Here is a 16978-nt window from a genome sequence, read left to right as displayed (position 1 = left end):
GCGGTTTTGTGACGTGGCTGCCAGCCTGGCCACTCTCTCTCCCCACGTCTCTTTCTCTCTCTCCTCCCTGCTTCTCTCCGCCGGCGAGCGGCCCGGCCTCCTCCCGGCGGCCGTCCCTGCGCCCGTACCCGCGCGCCGTGGCCGAGCTCGCCACGCCCGCCCTCGCGCCCGTGGTCGCCGAGGGCCGCGGCGGAGCATCGGGCGGGGTCGGGGGCGCGGTGTCTGTGAGAGAAAGAGAGAGGAGAGGTGCCACGTTGAATAGGTGACGTGGACAAAACCGGATGACGTGGACCAAAACCGGGTCGTTTCGGTTCGAGGGGGTAATCTGCACGGTTTTGAAGAGTTGAGGGTGTAGGATGTCCGGTTTTATAGTTTCAGGTTGAAAATCGGACTATCGTGATAGTTCAGGGTTGAAAAATAGACTTTTCCCAATAAATAAAAGGCACAGGCAGATCGAATATACCCGTCCATATATCGGATCTCCTCAAATTAGCCCTAGATCGACACAACTTTGTTACACACGTCGCGTAAGACGACGATGGCCGCCGCCGGCAGGACCTGCCTGTCCGACCTTCGGTGCATCCTCTTCTTCGCGTCCGCCAGGGAGGGCGCGGCCACCGCCGTGCTCTCACGGCGGTGGCGCCCGCTGTGGCGCACGTCGGGCGCCGTCAACCTCGACTCCCGCTCCTACGACCACCTCAGCAGCTCCTCCCAGGAGACCCACCAGGGCAACGTCTGGGGCGGCAGCAGCACCAGGCACTGGGACTGGGAGAAGCGCGAGGGCTTCTTCCGCGGCGCCAAGGCGGCGCTCGCCGCCGCCGCCGCCGAGGGCCCCATCAGGAAGCTCACGTTCACGGTGGCAGAGAAGTGCCAGATACAACTGACTCATTCACGGTGACAGAGAAGTGCCAGATACAACTGACTCACTGCAAGGACTATTCGGATCACGACCTGCTCGACGCCATAGTCTCCAACCCGGCGGCGCGGCGCGTCGAGGAGCTCCACGTCAACATTGACGGCCTCAACATCCGGGGCCCGCCGCTCAGGTTTGGGTCCCTGCCGCGCGAGTTGCTCCGGGTGTTCGACATCGCCCGCTGCTCTCCCCTGACGGCACCACCGCCCGGCGCCGTTGCCTTTTTCCCGCGGCTGGCCTACCTTCACCTGCACGGCCGCAGCGTCTCCCTCCTCGACCTCCAGCGCATCGTCGACGCCGCTCGAAAGCTCGCCACATTGCATCTCGAATCATTGTACTTACTCCGTGAAGAAACCATGGATGAGCTGCCGCCGACCGAGGTCGGAATAAAATTCTTCCAGACCCGCTGCCGGGCGGTGACTGCCCTTGTATTTGCAGACTGCAGGTACGAAACCAGATGCGACGAGGGCGTGGGCGTGGGCGTAGAGCTCGACGCTCCGATGCTGCATTACTTCAAATATAAGGGATTTGTTCCCCTTCTCCATCTCTTCTCGCTAAAACCGCAGGCATCATCTGTGAAAGGATGGAGGCCCCAGAAGGAGGGTTGAATTGGGACTTTTTCAAATTTCTACCTAGTCCTTAACCTAGACTAGTATTTCTCAATCTACAAATTTGAAACCTAGTCACTAGAGCACGCTAGCAAAAGATCCTTCGGTAGGTAAACACACTATCATGATCATTTTATCTAGATGGTTGCACACTAACAAGATCAAGACCTAAACAAGAGATCACACTACCATGCAAGTTGTCCTAGTCAATCTATAAGTAATCAAAAGCAAGAATAACAACAAAAGGATTTAATTGCTTGAAATAAAAGTAAGAGACACGAGACAACCAGATTTTTTTCCCGTGGTATCGAGGAGTTGACGCTCCACCCTAATCCACGTTGGAGCACCCACACAAGGATATAGCTCCCTTGCTTCACCAAGGAGCAAGTGATCACTAAGAATGTTCATTCTCCATCTCCAGAACGGCGAGCTTCACACCGTGTACAATATTCTTGTCTTGGGGCTCCCACAAACTCCAAGAGCTCACCAAGAACCTCCTGATCACCGAGACCGGCTAGGTGCCGTCAAACACCAAGAGTAACAAGCTCCTAAGCCTTCACTTGACTTACACTCAGTTGGCCCTAGCTCAAACACACTTGCTACACTTGCAAAGGTTGAATTCTTTCAGGTTGAAGCACAATCAATGTACTAGATCTTCACTCTTTTGCTCAAAGCACTTTCTCTTCTTCTCAAGGGTGGCCTCAGGTATTCAAGGTGTCAAAGGCACTTCAAATGGGCCAGGGGGTGCCCTTATATAGAGTGGAGAGGGTCACATAGCCGTTGGAAGTCCACTGCAGAAAAATTGTGACCATCGGAAGAACCGACGGGTTGGAAAGTGAATGTGTCGGTTCAACCGGTCTCTCTGTGTCCAATTAGTAGCCGTTGGGGTTTCTGACACAGTATCCAGGCTTGCGTCATTGCACCGGTGCATGCTCCGTAGGGGCATCGGTTCAACCGGTGCTGAAAAGGTTCACTGATCAACTCAAACAAGCTCTCTGGAATATTGTACATCCAATGCATCGGTGGTTGATTCTGAAGCGTCGGTTCAACCGGTGCTGAAGACGAGTTGAGGTCCACCAAACATGCTCTCTGGAACAAAGTACATCTAATGCACCGGTGCTTTTCTTGGAACCATCAGTTCAACCGGTGATATAGAGTAACTTGACTTGATTTTAGCTTGCTTCCCAGAGAGATAGACCGACAGGGGCGTCGGAACTTCCGCCAAGCGTTGGATGCACCGATGCTAAGGCATCGGTTAAACCGGTGCTGCAGTTTTTCTTGATTTTCAGCTGAATTGACTTGGAGTTGAATGTAACTTCGATTGTTTCTTCTTCCAAGTGTTGTGTCGACTTATTTTGACTATCTTGGGCTGTTTTTGAGCGAGTGTGCAAGATTTCTAAGGCCAACTCAAATTTGGTCAAGCTATTAACTCATGAATCCCTCTTAATAGTATGGTCAAGAACTAAAAACTATAAACCCTAGCTAAACCAAGTGTCCTTAATCTCCTTGTGACACTTGAGACTAGAAAGATCCTTAATCTTTGGAATTGAGTCCTTGGCATGCATGATTGTTTTGAATTGAGGGGTCTCATTTCATATTTCATATGAGACTAATCTAATCATTGATTTTTCCTTCAAAACACACGTTAGTCGCATATGGTTGTCATTAATCATCGAAACTTACCATTAGCATCTATCGGCCTAGATGCGCTTCAATCTCCCCCTTTTTGGTGATTGATAACAACACAAGGTAGAGATACATAAGATATGAAATTGAAAGCGACAAATAGACATGCATTACTAGAAATAAGGCACATGAAGGGACATGTTAACACAGAGCATACACAATATCCAAATAACATGTCCATACACAAAATCCATGAAGATCCAATCACGCCACAAACCACCAAGCTCCCCTATCTCTACTCCCCCTATCTATCTCTCCCTTTGGCAACAAAGCACCAAAAATGAAGGCGATCTAGTTCTGAGCTGAAGAAGGCGGGGTCTTCATGCTCGGTCTGGTGGAGAACTGAGTGGCGGAGTCGTTGGCGTCGTCGTCCGTCCATTCTTCATCAACCGAAGAGGACTTCTGCTCGACCGGAGTCGTCGGAGCAGCAGATGTAGGTGGAGTAGCGGTAGCAACTGGCTCAGTGACGACCGTGGAGTCCGTCGGAGAAGCAGACGTGACGGGAGTCAGGTCTGGCTGAGTAGGGCGAACAACGGACGGACGGAGCACCTCAGGCTGTGAGGGTGACTCGAACGTGAGGGACTAAGCTGAGGGGTGCTGTAGCTGATGCAGAACCTGCTGCTGCCTGAGGAACTCTGCATGCTACTCCGCAGTCCAGACACTAGGCTGTGGAGCAAGAGCCGGAGTAGTAGTGGAAGTAGGAGCAGGGCTGGCAAACAACCCGGTCTGAAGAAGAGGTGACATCGGGAAGGACGCCAAGGGTGTCTGCATAAAACCGCCAACAGGTGGAGCAGGAGTAGTGGGGTCAAACTGGAGCTGCTGGGGTGTAGGTAGCTGAGACTCAGGTAGTCTAGTGTGACGGTACAGCTGACCAAAGCATCCCGAGAAGAATGTGAACATCTGCTGCTGAATCTGGGAATGCTGCTGAAGCTGTAACCTCATGGACTCCTGCTGCTGCCGGATCCCCTCAAGTACTAGTGTCTGGGCCTCTTGCTGGCGAGCCTGCTCGGCTTGCATGCTCAGCTAAGCTGCAGCAAATCTGTCCGGCTGGTCAGAGAGCATTTGAAGAATAGCAGCGAGTGAATCAGGCTGAGTGACCTGAGCAGCAGTGACTGGAGGAGCAGGGACTCGGGCTGCACCAGAGGATCCTGCCTCATCATCATGAGCACCTCGAGGGACGGTAACAGTGGGTATGAAGTCCTCGTCATCCTCCGAGTCCTCTGAGTCTGTGTCCAGGTAGTGTGGGAGCTGGGCCTCTGCCGCTGCGAGTGAAGCGTCCTCGGCTGCAGTGGGATCATCCACAACTCTACCCTCAGCCAAAACACGCTCATCCAGAATCTGTTGTGCCCTGCGCTGGCCTCTCGGGCCACGACGACTGTCTCGAGGGGTAGTAGGTGAGTAAAAACTGAAGTGCGACCTCGACTGCTCTAGCTCATCCATATGAGCATTCTGACTGACCTGAGCGATTATGCAGTAGATCCAATGAGCAAAAGGATGGCGACGGTGAACTGTCATCCCATCCAGGATCACGTCCTCTAGCTCGCAGATGAAGAAGTTGACAAGGTCAAAGTCTCGTCCTGTCATGATATACAGTAGTAGCCACTGTTGCAGAGCCGTGATCCCCTCGTTGTACCCAATCCGGAACAACAAACTCTTCCTCAAAGCTAGGTGTACGGTGTGAGCCACGAGAGTCAGTCTGTCCGAGGTCCTCGGTGTGCCAGGCAGGAAGGGCTGCTGAAAGAGAACGCTGACCTCCTCGTCAGACGGGACATGAGTCTCATGAGGACGACGAGGAAGCACCATGTTTCCATAAGCCTGATAGTGCAAGAAGTGTGGCGCCTCGGCAATCTGAACTCCTAGCAGGGTAGCCAAACGTGCTCGAGTCAACCTATAATGCCTTTGCTAGAACATGAAGTCAATGAACTGCCGGTCCTCCTCAACAAATAGGGTGGCGTAGAAAACGCGAACCCACTCTCTGATGTACCGAGACCTCTCATTAAGCAGAGCTGGCAGACCCTCATATCTCTCAAACAAAGAGAGTATAGGAATGCCTCCTGCTGCCACGTGCATAGCCACCCAGTGAAGCACTTTGTGCTCACTGATCTTGATGTCCATCTGGCAATAAGCGTGGTAGAAAGATTCCTGGAGCAGAGTGAAAGCGACGGTCAACTCCAACGTCCCTCTACTCGGGAAACCACTGCTCCGGGGTGACATATCTCAATCTCTTGACCCTAGGTCCTAGAATGCCCCGAAGATCAAGCAGCTCAACCTGTGGAGGCTCCTCTGCATCACTGTCCTGACCAGTTGCCTCTCTCTCACTGTCACTGCCTGCTGCCCTGTGAGTACCACCACCTCGAGTCCGTAGATGAGAGCGGGACTCAGGTGTGGTCTGAGCTGTCTCTGGCTGACGAGTACGTCCTGAGCGACGTAATTGCTGCTGTGGCTCCCCCTGAGCCTGAGGATCCCTGATCCTGAGCGAACCCAGCCTGTCTGCTGCATCTGCAACTGCCTCTGCTCTCTCTCGCTCTCGGTCCTCACGAGTGCGCTTCTTCTTCTGCACAACCTGTTTGCCCTTGCCCTTCTTGTCTCCTGCCATCTGTCATAGAGAATCGATAGAAGATAATGGAATTAAGATAGGGAACTATGCATATACGAGATATCCACTAAAGGAAAGAATGTCCTTAAGCAAAGCATGGATTTGATTGAGCCTAAAACAGGAACATCTAGTGGATAACAACCTCGATATCGATGACACACTAAAAGATTTAAGAGATATCTATGTGTGCATATGCAAAACAAGTGACATATGTGGTCATGTGTAAAGAGGATATGAAGAAGGTGCTACCACACATGAGGAGAGGATCTAAGATCGTACCCTGGAGGATTAGAGAAGAGAACTCGACGAAATCGATGAAAAATCCCTTTGAAGCAATTCACCGAACACGTGTTGTGCACCCGAGATCAAGATGGGAAGGGTGAAGCAGAGCACGGGTCCTTGCGCGTGGTGGTCATGAAGGTGTGGAGGTGCGCGGATGAGGCGTGGCGGCGCGGCTAACAGCTGTGGACGACGGCGCACAGGCGGCGGCGTGCATGGACGAGAGTAGCGGCGCGGCGTGGATGGCGGCGGCGCGCGGGCTGCATAGCTGCGCAGGAGGGAACGTGGGTGCGCGGTGCTATGGCGTAGCAGAGATACTACAGCGGCGGTGTGCGGGCGCGAGCGGCGGCGGAGAGGCGAGAGGGCACGGGGCGAGCGGCGTGGCGGTTCGGATGTGGAAGAGAGGAGCGCGTGTGACTGCCAGGCGGGGCCCGCGGAGGAGTTAAGTGAAACGGGGCCAGCGGGCCCACAAACCTTAGGTCGCCGGAAGAACCGATGCTGCAGAGAAAAGATCGTCGGTGTAACTGTCGGAGTAAAGTTGACTAGATTTAAACGATTTTGAAACTGGTCAACAGAGGGGCACCGGAAGGACCGCTACTGAGCCATCGGAGCATCCGACGGGCGTCGGTGCAACTGCAGGAGGAAGGTCCAGAGACGCTGCAAGGGCCAAAACTCCACGCAGTAGCACCGGAAGAACCGATGCCGTGGCGTCGATTCATCCGCCAACCATCGGATGCACCAGTGGCCGTCGGTGTAACGGTCAGAGGTTGTTCCAGAGACGATGCAGAAACTGAGCCACGAAGACTTAAGCACTGGTTGAACCGATGCATGGTAAACTAGGATGTCGGTTTAACCGGTGGTTAAGAGAATTTTCTGTTGAACTACAAACTCTACTTCTGATCTAAATTTTCAAAACCAAAGCCATAAACACTCAATTTGGACCATTTTTGAGAGACAACCTCACCCTCAAACACTCATACTTATAGTGCTCGCAACCTTTTACATTAACATAGGCAAATTAAGATCCAAGCGAGGTTTTAAACACAAAAAACCAAATGTATGAGCCACTTTGCCTATGAACTTAGAGATTGAAACTTTAAGTTCGATAGGACGTGGCTCAATAGGCATGAAAGCGCAATATTGATCTTATCACTCTTGTAAGAGATGATATATCATATTTAGCATGAATATCTTTCTCGAAGTGTGATTTGCTCCCTTTTGATGCCACTAACGCGATGCAATGCCAATGCAAAGCGAGAAATTAAACATGGATGCATTCTATATGACAAGCACATGCATTGCAAGAATTTAAATCTATCTTGTCAAGTTTGAACCCTTGGCAAGCTTCTTCATGATGAACCATTCTTCATGTCATGAGCGAAACCAAGACCACCGGCTTATTGAAGATCCATGTTCATCACTATCTTGACAAGGTTAGACAATCCCCTATTATTTGTACAAATGAAATGCATCTATATGACAAGGCATTTACATGACGTTAGAAGCATCTAGAACGTTAAGCTCACTTCGCAACCTACAAAAGGTGCTCTCATCTAGAGGTTTGGTGAAGATATCTGCCAATTGATCTTCGGAACGAACACCACAAAGTAGTATATCATTCCTTGCCACATGATCTCTTAGAAAATGATGGCGAATATCTATGTGCTTGGTGCGAGAGTGTTGAACCGGGTTATTAGCAATTTTAACGTCACTCTCGTTATCACAAAGGAGCGGGATCCTATCTAATACTACACCATAGTCCAAGAGGCTTTGCTTGAAGTAGATGATTTGAGCAAAACAAGCCCCTGCGGCAATATATTCCGCCTCCGCGGTTGACAAGGCCACGGAATTTTGTTTCTTTGACGACCAAGAGACCAAGGAATGCCCTAGCAAGTGGCACCCACCCGATGTACTCTTGCGATCCACACGGCATCCGGAAAAGTCCGAATCAGAGTATCCCAAAAGTGTAAAACTAGCGCCTTTGGGGTACCACAAGCCTATGCTAGGCGTATGCTTGAGATATCTGAGGATCCGCTTAACGGCACTAAGGTGTGATTCCTTAGGATTAGCTTGAAGCGGGCACACATGCATACACTAAACATGATATCGGGCCTAGATGCGGTTAGGTAAAGGAGTGACCCAATCATGGAACGATAGAGAGTTTGATCAACCGATTTACCTCCCTCATCCAAGTCAAGATGTCCATTTGTTGGCATTGGAGTCTTGATCGGCTTGCAATCATCCATCTTGAATTTCTTGAGAATATCCTTTGTATACTTTTTTTGATGGATGAAAATCCCTTCCTTCAATTGCTTGATTTGAAACCCAAGGAAGAAATTTAGCTCATCAATCATGGACATCTCGAATTCCCTAGCCATCATTTCTCCAAATTCTTTGCAAAAAGTGGGGTTAGTTGAACCAAAAATGATATCATCAACATAAATTTGACATACGAATAGCTCTTCATTGATGATTCTTGTGAATAGAGTTGTATCCACCCTCCCGATCTTGAAGCCCTTGTTGAGAAGGAAGTCACGAAGGCGTTCATACCAAGCCCTTGGCGCTTGCTTGAACCCGTAGAGTGCCTTGTGCAACCTATAAACATGATTAGGACATCTAGGGTCCTCAAACCCGGGAGGTTGTTCAACAAACCCCAACTCATTAATAAAGCCATTTAAGAACGCACTCTTCACATCCATTTGAAAGAGTTTCATGTTTGATGTGAAGCATACGCTAAAAGGATACGGATGGCTTCAAGTATTGCAATGGGGGCAAAAGTTTCTCCAAAATCCAACCCTTCAACTTGTGCAAAGCCCTTTGCCACAAGTCTTGCCTTGTTGCGAACCACTACACCATGCTCATTTTGTTTGTTGCGGAAGACCCACTTGGTACCAATGATATTCTTGTCTTAAGGACATTCTTCAAGAGCCCAAACTTCATTGCGGGTGAAGTTGTTGAGCTCTTCTTGCATGGCCATCACCCAATCCGGGTTCTCAAGAGCTTCATCTATATTTGTGGGTTCCAAGCAAGAAACAAACGAGTAATGTTCACAAAAAGAGGCATATTGACGTCTACGAGTTTTTACTCCACTGGAGGGGTCATCCATGACCAAGTCAATGGGATCACAAAACGAGGCATATTGACGTCTACGAGTTTTTACTCCACTGGAGGGGTCACCCATGACCAAGTCAATGGGATGATTTCTTGAAGTTCTTGTAAGCCTCTCTTGTGCTTGAGACGTTGATTCTTCTAGTGGTTTGCCATCTTGATCTTGAGCTTGTGCTTGTTCACTTGTGATGTGCGTGTCATCAAATGGAGGTTGTTCTTCAACCACTTGTTCATCTTGGGCATCATCATCTTCATCGGATGACTCATCATGGTGATGTGGTGGTGTAGACTTGTTTTCATCCTTTGAGTCATCCTTGGAAGTGACTTCAACTTGAGTGGATGAGACTTGTAGCTCTTCTACCTCCTCCTTTGGCTTGACTTGCCCAATAGTAATGTTCTTCATGACTTCTCGAAGTGGTTCATCATCTACATCATCACAAGAGAAAATTTCCCCTTGGGAGCCATTAGTCTCATCAAACTCCACATCACAAGTTTCTTCAATCTTGCTAGTAGCACTATTGAATACTCGATATGCTTTGGAGTTTGATGAATAACCAACAAGAAAACCAATATCACATCTACTTTCAAACTTGCCTAGATACTTCCTTTTCTTGAATAAGTAGCATTTGCAACCAAACACCCAGAAGTAGGAGATGTTGGGCTTCCTCCCAATGAGAAGCTCATATGGTGTCTTTCCCAAGAAGCGGTGAAGATAAACTCGGTTGGATGCATAGCATGCGGTGTTGATGGCTTCCGCCCAAAATCTTTATGAGATGCCATAGTCATCTAAAATTGCTCTTGCAAGAGTGATTAATGTCTTGTTCTTCCTTTCCACCACTCCATTTTGTTGGGGTGTGTATGTTGATGAAAACTCATGCTTGATCCCCATGTCGTTGCAAAGCTCTTCTACTTGAGTGTTCCTAAACTCCGTGCCATTGTCACTACGGACCTTCACAACACTAGACTCAAATTCATTTTGAGCTTGCTTGACAAAAATCTTGAAGATCCCCAAAGTCTTGCTCTTGTCCTCTAAAAAGAAAGTCCAAGTATATATAGAGTAATCATCAACAATTACAAGACAGTAGAGATTACCGCCAAGACTTTTTGTAGGTGGTTGGCCCAAAAAAGATCCATGTGTAGTAGTTCCAAGCTTCTTGATGTTGACAAATAAGCCTTCATGGGATGTGATGATGCAAATTGCTTCCCGGCTTGACAAGCACTACATAATTTATTTTTTTTTGTCAAAAGTAACATCTTGGATACCAACCACCAGACCTCGTTTGAAGGCCTTCTTGAGTTGGCTCATGCCAATATGAGCAATGCGGCGATGCCAAAGCCAACCCATGGGGTTCTTGGAGAAGAGACATGTCGCCAAACTTGCATCATTAGATGAGAAATCAACAAGGTAAATGTTACTATGTCGAAATCCTTTGAATATTAAACTCTTGTCCTTCTTGTTTGTCACTACAATCTCACTATCAATGAAGGTGCATATTAGTCCTAAATCACAAAGTTGAGCAATAGATAGCAAATTGAAACTAACCGACTCAACAAGCAACACATTAGAGATAGAAAGATCCTTGGTAATGGCTACCTTACCCAAACCTATCACTTTTCTTTTTGAGTTATCACCAAAGGTGACATGTTCATAATCGCCCACATCTTCATCTAGTGAGGTGAACATCTTTACATAGCCGGTCATGTGTTGTGTACATCCGCTATCAAGCACCCAATGCTTGCCACCGGCTTTGTAGTTCACCTACACACAAATGAATCACTTTTGAGGTTTGGGAACCCAAGCAAGTTTGGGTCCTTTGACATGAGTTACTAAAGCTTTAGGAACCCATAGTTGGCGTGGTAGCTTTCCCTTCATGTGAGTGCCAATAAACTTTGCCTTAATCTCGCCACTTTTAAGCTTGCTTAACAAGAAATGATGTTCATTGAATTGAGACTTGTAATTAGGAGGCAAGGTAGGAGGTGGACGAGTAGGAATTGGACACTCCCTTGTGTGATGCCCGGTGATTTGACAATGTTGACAATATGAGCCAACTTCCTTGTTGAAGCATGCCTTGAGCTCCGGCAACTTGGGACAATTTTCCGGAGGCTTGGGAAATGATCCAAGTCCATTTGTCCCAAAGTGCTTTGCATTGTGGAAGAGAATATCCTTATGCAAGTATTCTCCCCTTGTCACATTGAACATGCATTTGGTCATGCTTTCAAGTTCCTCCTCAAGTTGTTTCTCCCTATCATGGTTAGTCTTTGAACAAGAAGGAGAAGTATGATGACAAGTAGTAGGGTGAGGCAACTCCACAAGATCATCACAAGAAGTAGCTATATTGACTTTGATGACTTTTTTTTGAGTTTCTTTTAGTTCTTCATCCAAGGCATCAAAGGCAAGGTCAAGTTCTTGATACATCATAGTTAAGTTAGCATAATCAAGCTTAAGCTTTTTGTTGCATGAAGTAAGTGACTTGTTAAGCACAACTACTTCCTCATATTTAACATTCAATTCATCATGCTTAGCAAGTAGCTTGTCATGCTCCTCTCTAAGTTGCTTGCTAGGAACAATACATGTATCATGAGTTTCTATTACCTCATTGTGCCTAACAATCAACTCATCATTTGAAGCCTTAAGCTTGGCATTTTCAATTTCAAGAACTTTACATTTTGATTTGTAGTTCTTAATCACTTGTTGGTACTCATCTAGGATGTTTTGCACCTCATTGGGAGATAAGCCATGTTCACTTTCATCACTAGAGGAGTCGTCATCATCACTCACCTTGGAGTTACCTCTTGTCATGAAGCACATGGGTGGTGGAGGTAGAGGTGCCTCATCACCACCATCATCATCATGCATGACAATCCCCGCAATCTTTTTCTTGGATTCTTCATCACTTGAGTCATCACTTGAGGATTCACCATCCGTGATCCATTCTCCAAGAAAAGCCTTGACCTTCTCTTTTCTTGTGAAAGACCCTTTCTTCTTGTGGTCCTTCTTCTCATGACTTTTCTTTGATGTCTTGTGTTGATTGTCATCATCTTCTTGTTTCTTGTTGAGTTTTGAAGGCTCCGGATAATCATATGAGAGGTGGCCATATTTGCCACAATTGTAACAAATTTTCTTGACATTGTCCTTGCTTTTCCGGGTACGAAACTTGTTTTTCTTGGGGTCATAGTTGTACCCTCTCTTGTTCAACCTTGACATCATCTTGGAGGTCTTCCTCATGAGAAGTGCTAGCTCAACATCACCATCTTCATCACTTGAATCTTCATTAGCTTCATCCTCGCTTGAGCTTGGTGATGGAACTTTGCACTTGTTCTTTTTATTGGACTTATGATCACTCTTAGCTTTGAGTGCAAGATCTCTCTTGTCTTGCGGTGGATCAACTTCTCCCAAGAGGAACATCTCATGAGACTGAATCTTCCCAACAACATCACTCACTTCAAGTGATTCAAGATCCTTCTCATAGAGCAATGAGGTGACGATGTTGTACTTGGGCTTGTGTAGACAATGAAGGATCTTCCGGACGATGTCACTAGTAGACAAAGGAGAAATTTCAAGAGCATTAATGTCCTCAATAAGCACATTCAATCGAGCATACATTTGTTCAACCAACTCATTTGGAAGAATTTTGAATTCATTAAGTTTTTCCTTAAGAACTTGATATTTTCTTCACGAAGCTTTTTAGAACCAACATAGATAGCTTCCAATGCTTCCCAGATTTCATAAGAGGCCTTTTTGCTGTGAACACGAGTAAAAATCTCCTCACTAAGAGCATCAAACAAAGCATTCTTCGCTCTAGCACCATATTTGATTTGATCTTCATTCCAAGGACCGACAATAGGTTTTTCCGTGACCGCCCAAGCGATGGGATTAATAGCCTCAAGGTAACCCGCCATGCGAGCTTTCCAATAAGCATAGTTTATCCCATCGAGCTTGGGTGGACCACCACTCCCCCCGGCCATTCTCTAAGATTTTAAGCCTAAAATGAGAGCCCTCGCTCTGATACCAATTGAAAGGATCGAGGCCCAAGAAGGGGGGGTTGAATTGGGACTTTTCCAAATTTCTATCTAGTCCTTAACCTAGACTAGTATTGCCCAATCTACAAATTTGAAACCTAGTCACTAGAGCACGCTAGCAAAAAGTCCTTAGGTAGGTAAACACACTATCATGATCATTTTGTCTAGATGGTTACACACTAGCAAGATCAAGACCTAAGCAAGAGATCACACTACCATGCAAGTTGTCCTAGTCAATCTATAAGCAATCAAAAGCAAGAATAACAACAAAAGGATTTAATTGCTTGAAATAAAAATAAGAGACACGAGACAACCGGATTTTTTCCCGTGGCATCGAGGAGTTGACGCTCCCCCCTAATCCACGTTGGAGCACCCACACAAGGATATAGCTCCCTTGCTTCACCAAGGAGCAAGTGATCACTAAGAATGCTTCTTCTCCATCTCCGGAACGGCGAGCTTCACACTGTGTACAATCTTGTCTTGGGGCTCCCACAAACTCCAAGAGCTCACCAAGAACCTCCTGATCACCGAGACCGGCTAGGTGCCGTCAAACACCAAGAGTAACAAGCTCATAAGCCTTCACTTGACCTACACTCAGTTGGCCCTAGCTCAAACACACTTGCTACACTTGCAAAGGTTGAATTCTTCAAGGTTGAAGCACAATCAATGTACTAGATCTTCACTCTTTTGCTCAAAGCACTTTCTCTTCTTCTCAAGGGTGGCCTCAGGTATTCAAGGTGTCAAAGGCACTTCAAATGAGCCAGGGGTGCCTTTATATAGAGTGGAGAGGGTCACATAGCCATTGGAAGTTCACTGTAGAAAAATCGTGACCATCGGAAGAACCGACGGGTTGGAAAGTGAATGTGTCGGTTCAACCGGTCTCTCTGTGTCGAATTAGTAGCCGTTGGGGTTTCTGACACAGTATCCAGGCTTGCGTCATTGCACCGGTGCATGCTCCGTAGGGGCATCGGTTCAACCGGTGCTGAAAAGGTTCACTGATCAACTCAAACAAGCTCTCTGGAACATAGTACATCCAATGCATCGGTGGTTGATTCTGAAGCGTCGGTTCAACCAGTGCTAAAGACGAGTTGAGGTCCACCAAACATGCTCTCTGAAACAAAGTACATCTAATGCACCGGTGCTTTTCTTTGAACCTTCGGTTCAACCGGTGATATAGAGTAACTTGACTTGATTTCAGCTTGCTTCCCAGAGAGATAGACTGACAGGGGCGTCGGAACTTCCGCCAAGCGTCGGATGCACCGATGCTAAGGCATCAGTTAAACCGGTGCTGCAATTTTTCTTGATTTTCAGCTGAATTGACTTGGAGTTGAATGTAACTTCGATTGTTTCTTCTTCCAAGTGTTGTGTCGACTTATTTTGACTATCTTGGGCTATTTTTGAGCGAGTGTGCAAGATTTCTAAGGCCAACTCAAATTTGGTCAAGCTACTAACTCATGAACCCCTCTTAATAGTATGGTCAAGAACTAAAAACTATAAACCCTAGCTAAACCAAGTGTCCTTCATCTCCTTGTGACACTTGAGACTAGAAAGGTCTTTAATCTTTGGAATTGAGTCCTTGGCATGCATGATTGTTTTGAATTGAGGGGTCTCCTTTCATATTTCATATGAGACTAATCTAATCATTGATTTTTCCTTCAAAACACACGTTAGTCGCATACAGTTGTCATTAATCATCGAAACTTACCATTAGCATCTATCGGCCTAGATGCGCTTCAATCTAGCATGGTTCGAGTGGATTTGCACGCGTACATTGAAAGGCATGCTTACGACCCAATTCAGCAACAACCTTTCTGGCAGTTTATTCAGAATTTGAGCACCACAAAGTCCATGAAGCTGAAACTAGACTTCTCAATGGATCAAGTTGCGCTCACGGACCAGAATGTGCAGGATGAGATTCTCGGTGGCAAGTTGTTTGACAAAGTGGAGCGACTTGAGCTAGAAGCTCAGTATGATCCTGCAAAGGAGAGATCAATAGTGACGCTGGCAAACTTGCTTCATAGCTGCCCTATGGTTCATGACCTCCGTCTCAAGTTGAGCAGGGTCTTAGGATCAAGGTTACATTTTTTTAAAAGCAAGGAATGTCAAGCGGATTTTGACAAGTCTGTCAGTAACTTCAGGCGGCGGCATCGCAAAAGACAAATGGTTTTGCCGGGTGGAGATGATTATCACGATGGCTATGATGAGGGTTTTGGTATCCCTGAGTTGAGAGAGCATTCATTCAGTTGCTTGAAGAATTGCCTGACAAGAGTGAGCTTGCACTTTTGTATGATGGAGCCAAATTGTTTGGGAGTTCAACTGGCCAAGTTCTTCATTGAGAATGCAATGGTTCTTGAAGAAATGTGTTTGGATGATGGTAGCCAGAAAATGTGTGAGCACGTGAATCCTAGCATCAGCAGATGGATTGCCAATTCAGCCAAAAGGAGGAAACTTACAAGCAGCTTTGCAGTCCTACTGCTCCACTGAAACGCCAAACAAGATGCATCAGATCAATACCTGCCGGAGTGGATTTTTTAACATCTATTCTAGTGCATTTTTAAAGATTTTCTTTCTTTGATATTGTACTATCGGCGCATGACGGTATATTTCCTTCATCTTTTGATTCAACTTCATGTAGTGAAGCCACATTCTTCCTATCTTTTTGTTATTGTTATATATAAGTGAGATAAAAAACAGTTACTTTACAATGAGTATATTCTCTCTGAACCGAAATTTATGATAGTAACAAAGGATTATTGAACATAATGTAGTGGATCGACAAAACCATTAAAACATTGTAGCAGAACCGGAAACTGTGCCAGAATTGTGTTGTGCCTGCCATCCCCGCCTTTGTAAAAACAACCGCATTTAAAGAAGCAGACATATTTAGTCTGTCTCTATAAATCAATTTACATAGACGGACAAATTTTGGCCCATTTGTATAAATCAACATGAACTGATACTTTGTAAAAATCATAACTTTTGCATAAAAATCAAAGTTGTAGAGCTCGACGAGATCTATAACTTTGTTGCTAACAAGATTTTCATTTGTGACTGTTTCGGTGCCCAAATATGTGTTATAGGTTTCAGATCCATTTGAATTTTTAATATTTTCAAATTCAAACTTGCTCGGATGAAGAAATGACCTATATGAAAGTTGTAAATTTTGATGGGATCTAGATTATAGTTCACAAGATTTTTGTTCGAGGTCATTTAGGTCACCAAATAGGAATTAAAAGGTATTGCAAGATAAAAGAATATCATCTCATACCATGACACATACATGGTGTAGCTGAGGTGACAAGGGAGCTACACATGGAGCGAGAGATTCTAATTTCAAATCCTGGTGCGGGAGGTTATAAATGCATTTACATTGGCAGAAAATTATTTTCTATCATTTTTCAAATTTAGAATTTGGATTCAAGGCTTGGGAACTGCAAGATACGTGTCAATGGACTTTCAACCTGATTCTTCGATTCAACCTAAAGCTCGCGGCCATGCCTATCGGCTCGCCTTCCCTGGTCCCCCCTATAGCAGACCCGCCCAAATTAAACAGGCTTAAGTGCGCTAACTATCATCTTAATGGATAATCAAGTTATCACACACTTAAAACGGTGTAATCTGGCAGTCCGTCGGGTAATTCCCAATTAAACTACTATACTCCGGGATCACATTTGCACTGGAAGACTCGCACGAAGACGAGCACAGGCGATACAAGCATACAGAGAATCTCAAATTAATTTACAACACTGATTTTAAATAAAGATTTTG

At 46.2% G+C, this 16978-nt stretch overlaps 1 protein-coding gene across 1 annotated transcript; it reads left to right on the top strand.

Annotated features, from left to right (window-relative positions):
* Positions 1–538: 538 nt before the first annotated feature.
* Positions 539–15898, top strand: LOC120710124. The gene is made up of 3 exons (XM_039995793.1): positions 539–830; positions 875–1489; positions 14952–15898. Exons 1-3 carry the CDS (start codon positions 539–541, stop codon positions 15692–15694), a joined length of 1650 nt encoding a protein of 549 aa, XP_039851727.1. The 3' UTR covers positions 15695–15898.
* The last annotated feature ends 1080 nt before the right edge of the window (positions 15899–16978 follow it).

The sequence above is a fragment of the Panicum virgatum genome, chromosome 5K, assembly GCF_016808335.1.
Source record: "Panicum virgatum strain AP13 chromosome 5K, P.virgatum_v5, whole genome shotgun sequence".
In the NCBI taxonomy this organism is placed as follows: Eukaryota; Viridiplantae; Streptophyta; class Magnoliopsida; order Poales; family Poaceae; genus Panicum; species Panicum virgatum.
Note: the sequence above shows the minus strand (reverse complement) of the source record. Positions and strands in the feature narration are given on the sequence as shown.

Coding starts and splice junctions, on each gene's coding strand:
- LOC120710124 (XM_039995793.1), top strand. CDS start 539: ATGGCCGCCGCCGGCAGGACCTGCCTGTCCGACCTTCGGTGCATCCTC. Junction 831..874: donor CGCCGCCGCCGCCGCCGAGG/GCCCCATCAGGA, acceptor GAGAAGTGCCAG/ATACAACTGACTCATTCACG. Junction 1,490..14,951: donor AAAACCGCAGGCATCATCTG/TGAAAGGATGGA, acceptor CGCTTCAATCTA/GCATGGTTCGAGTGGATTTG.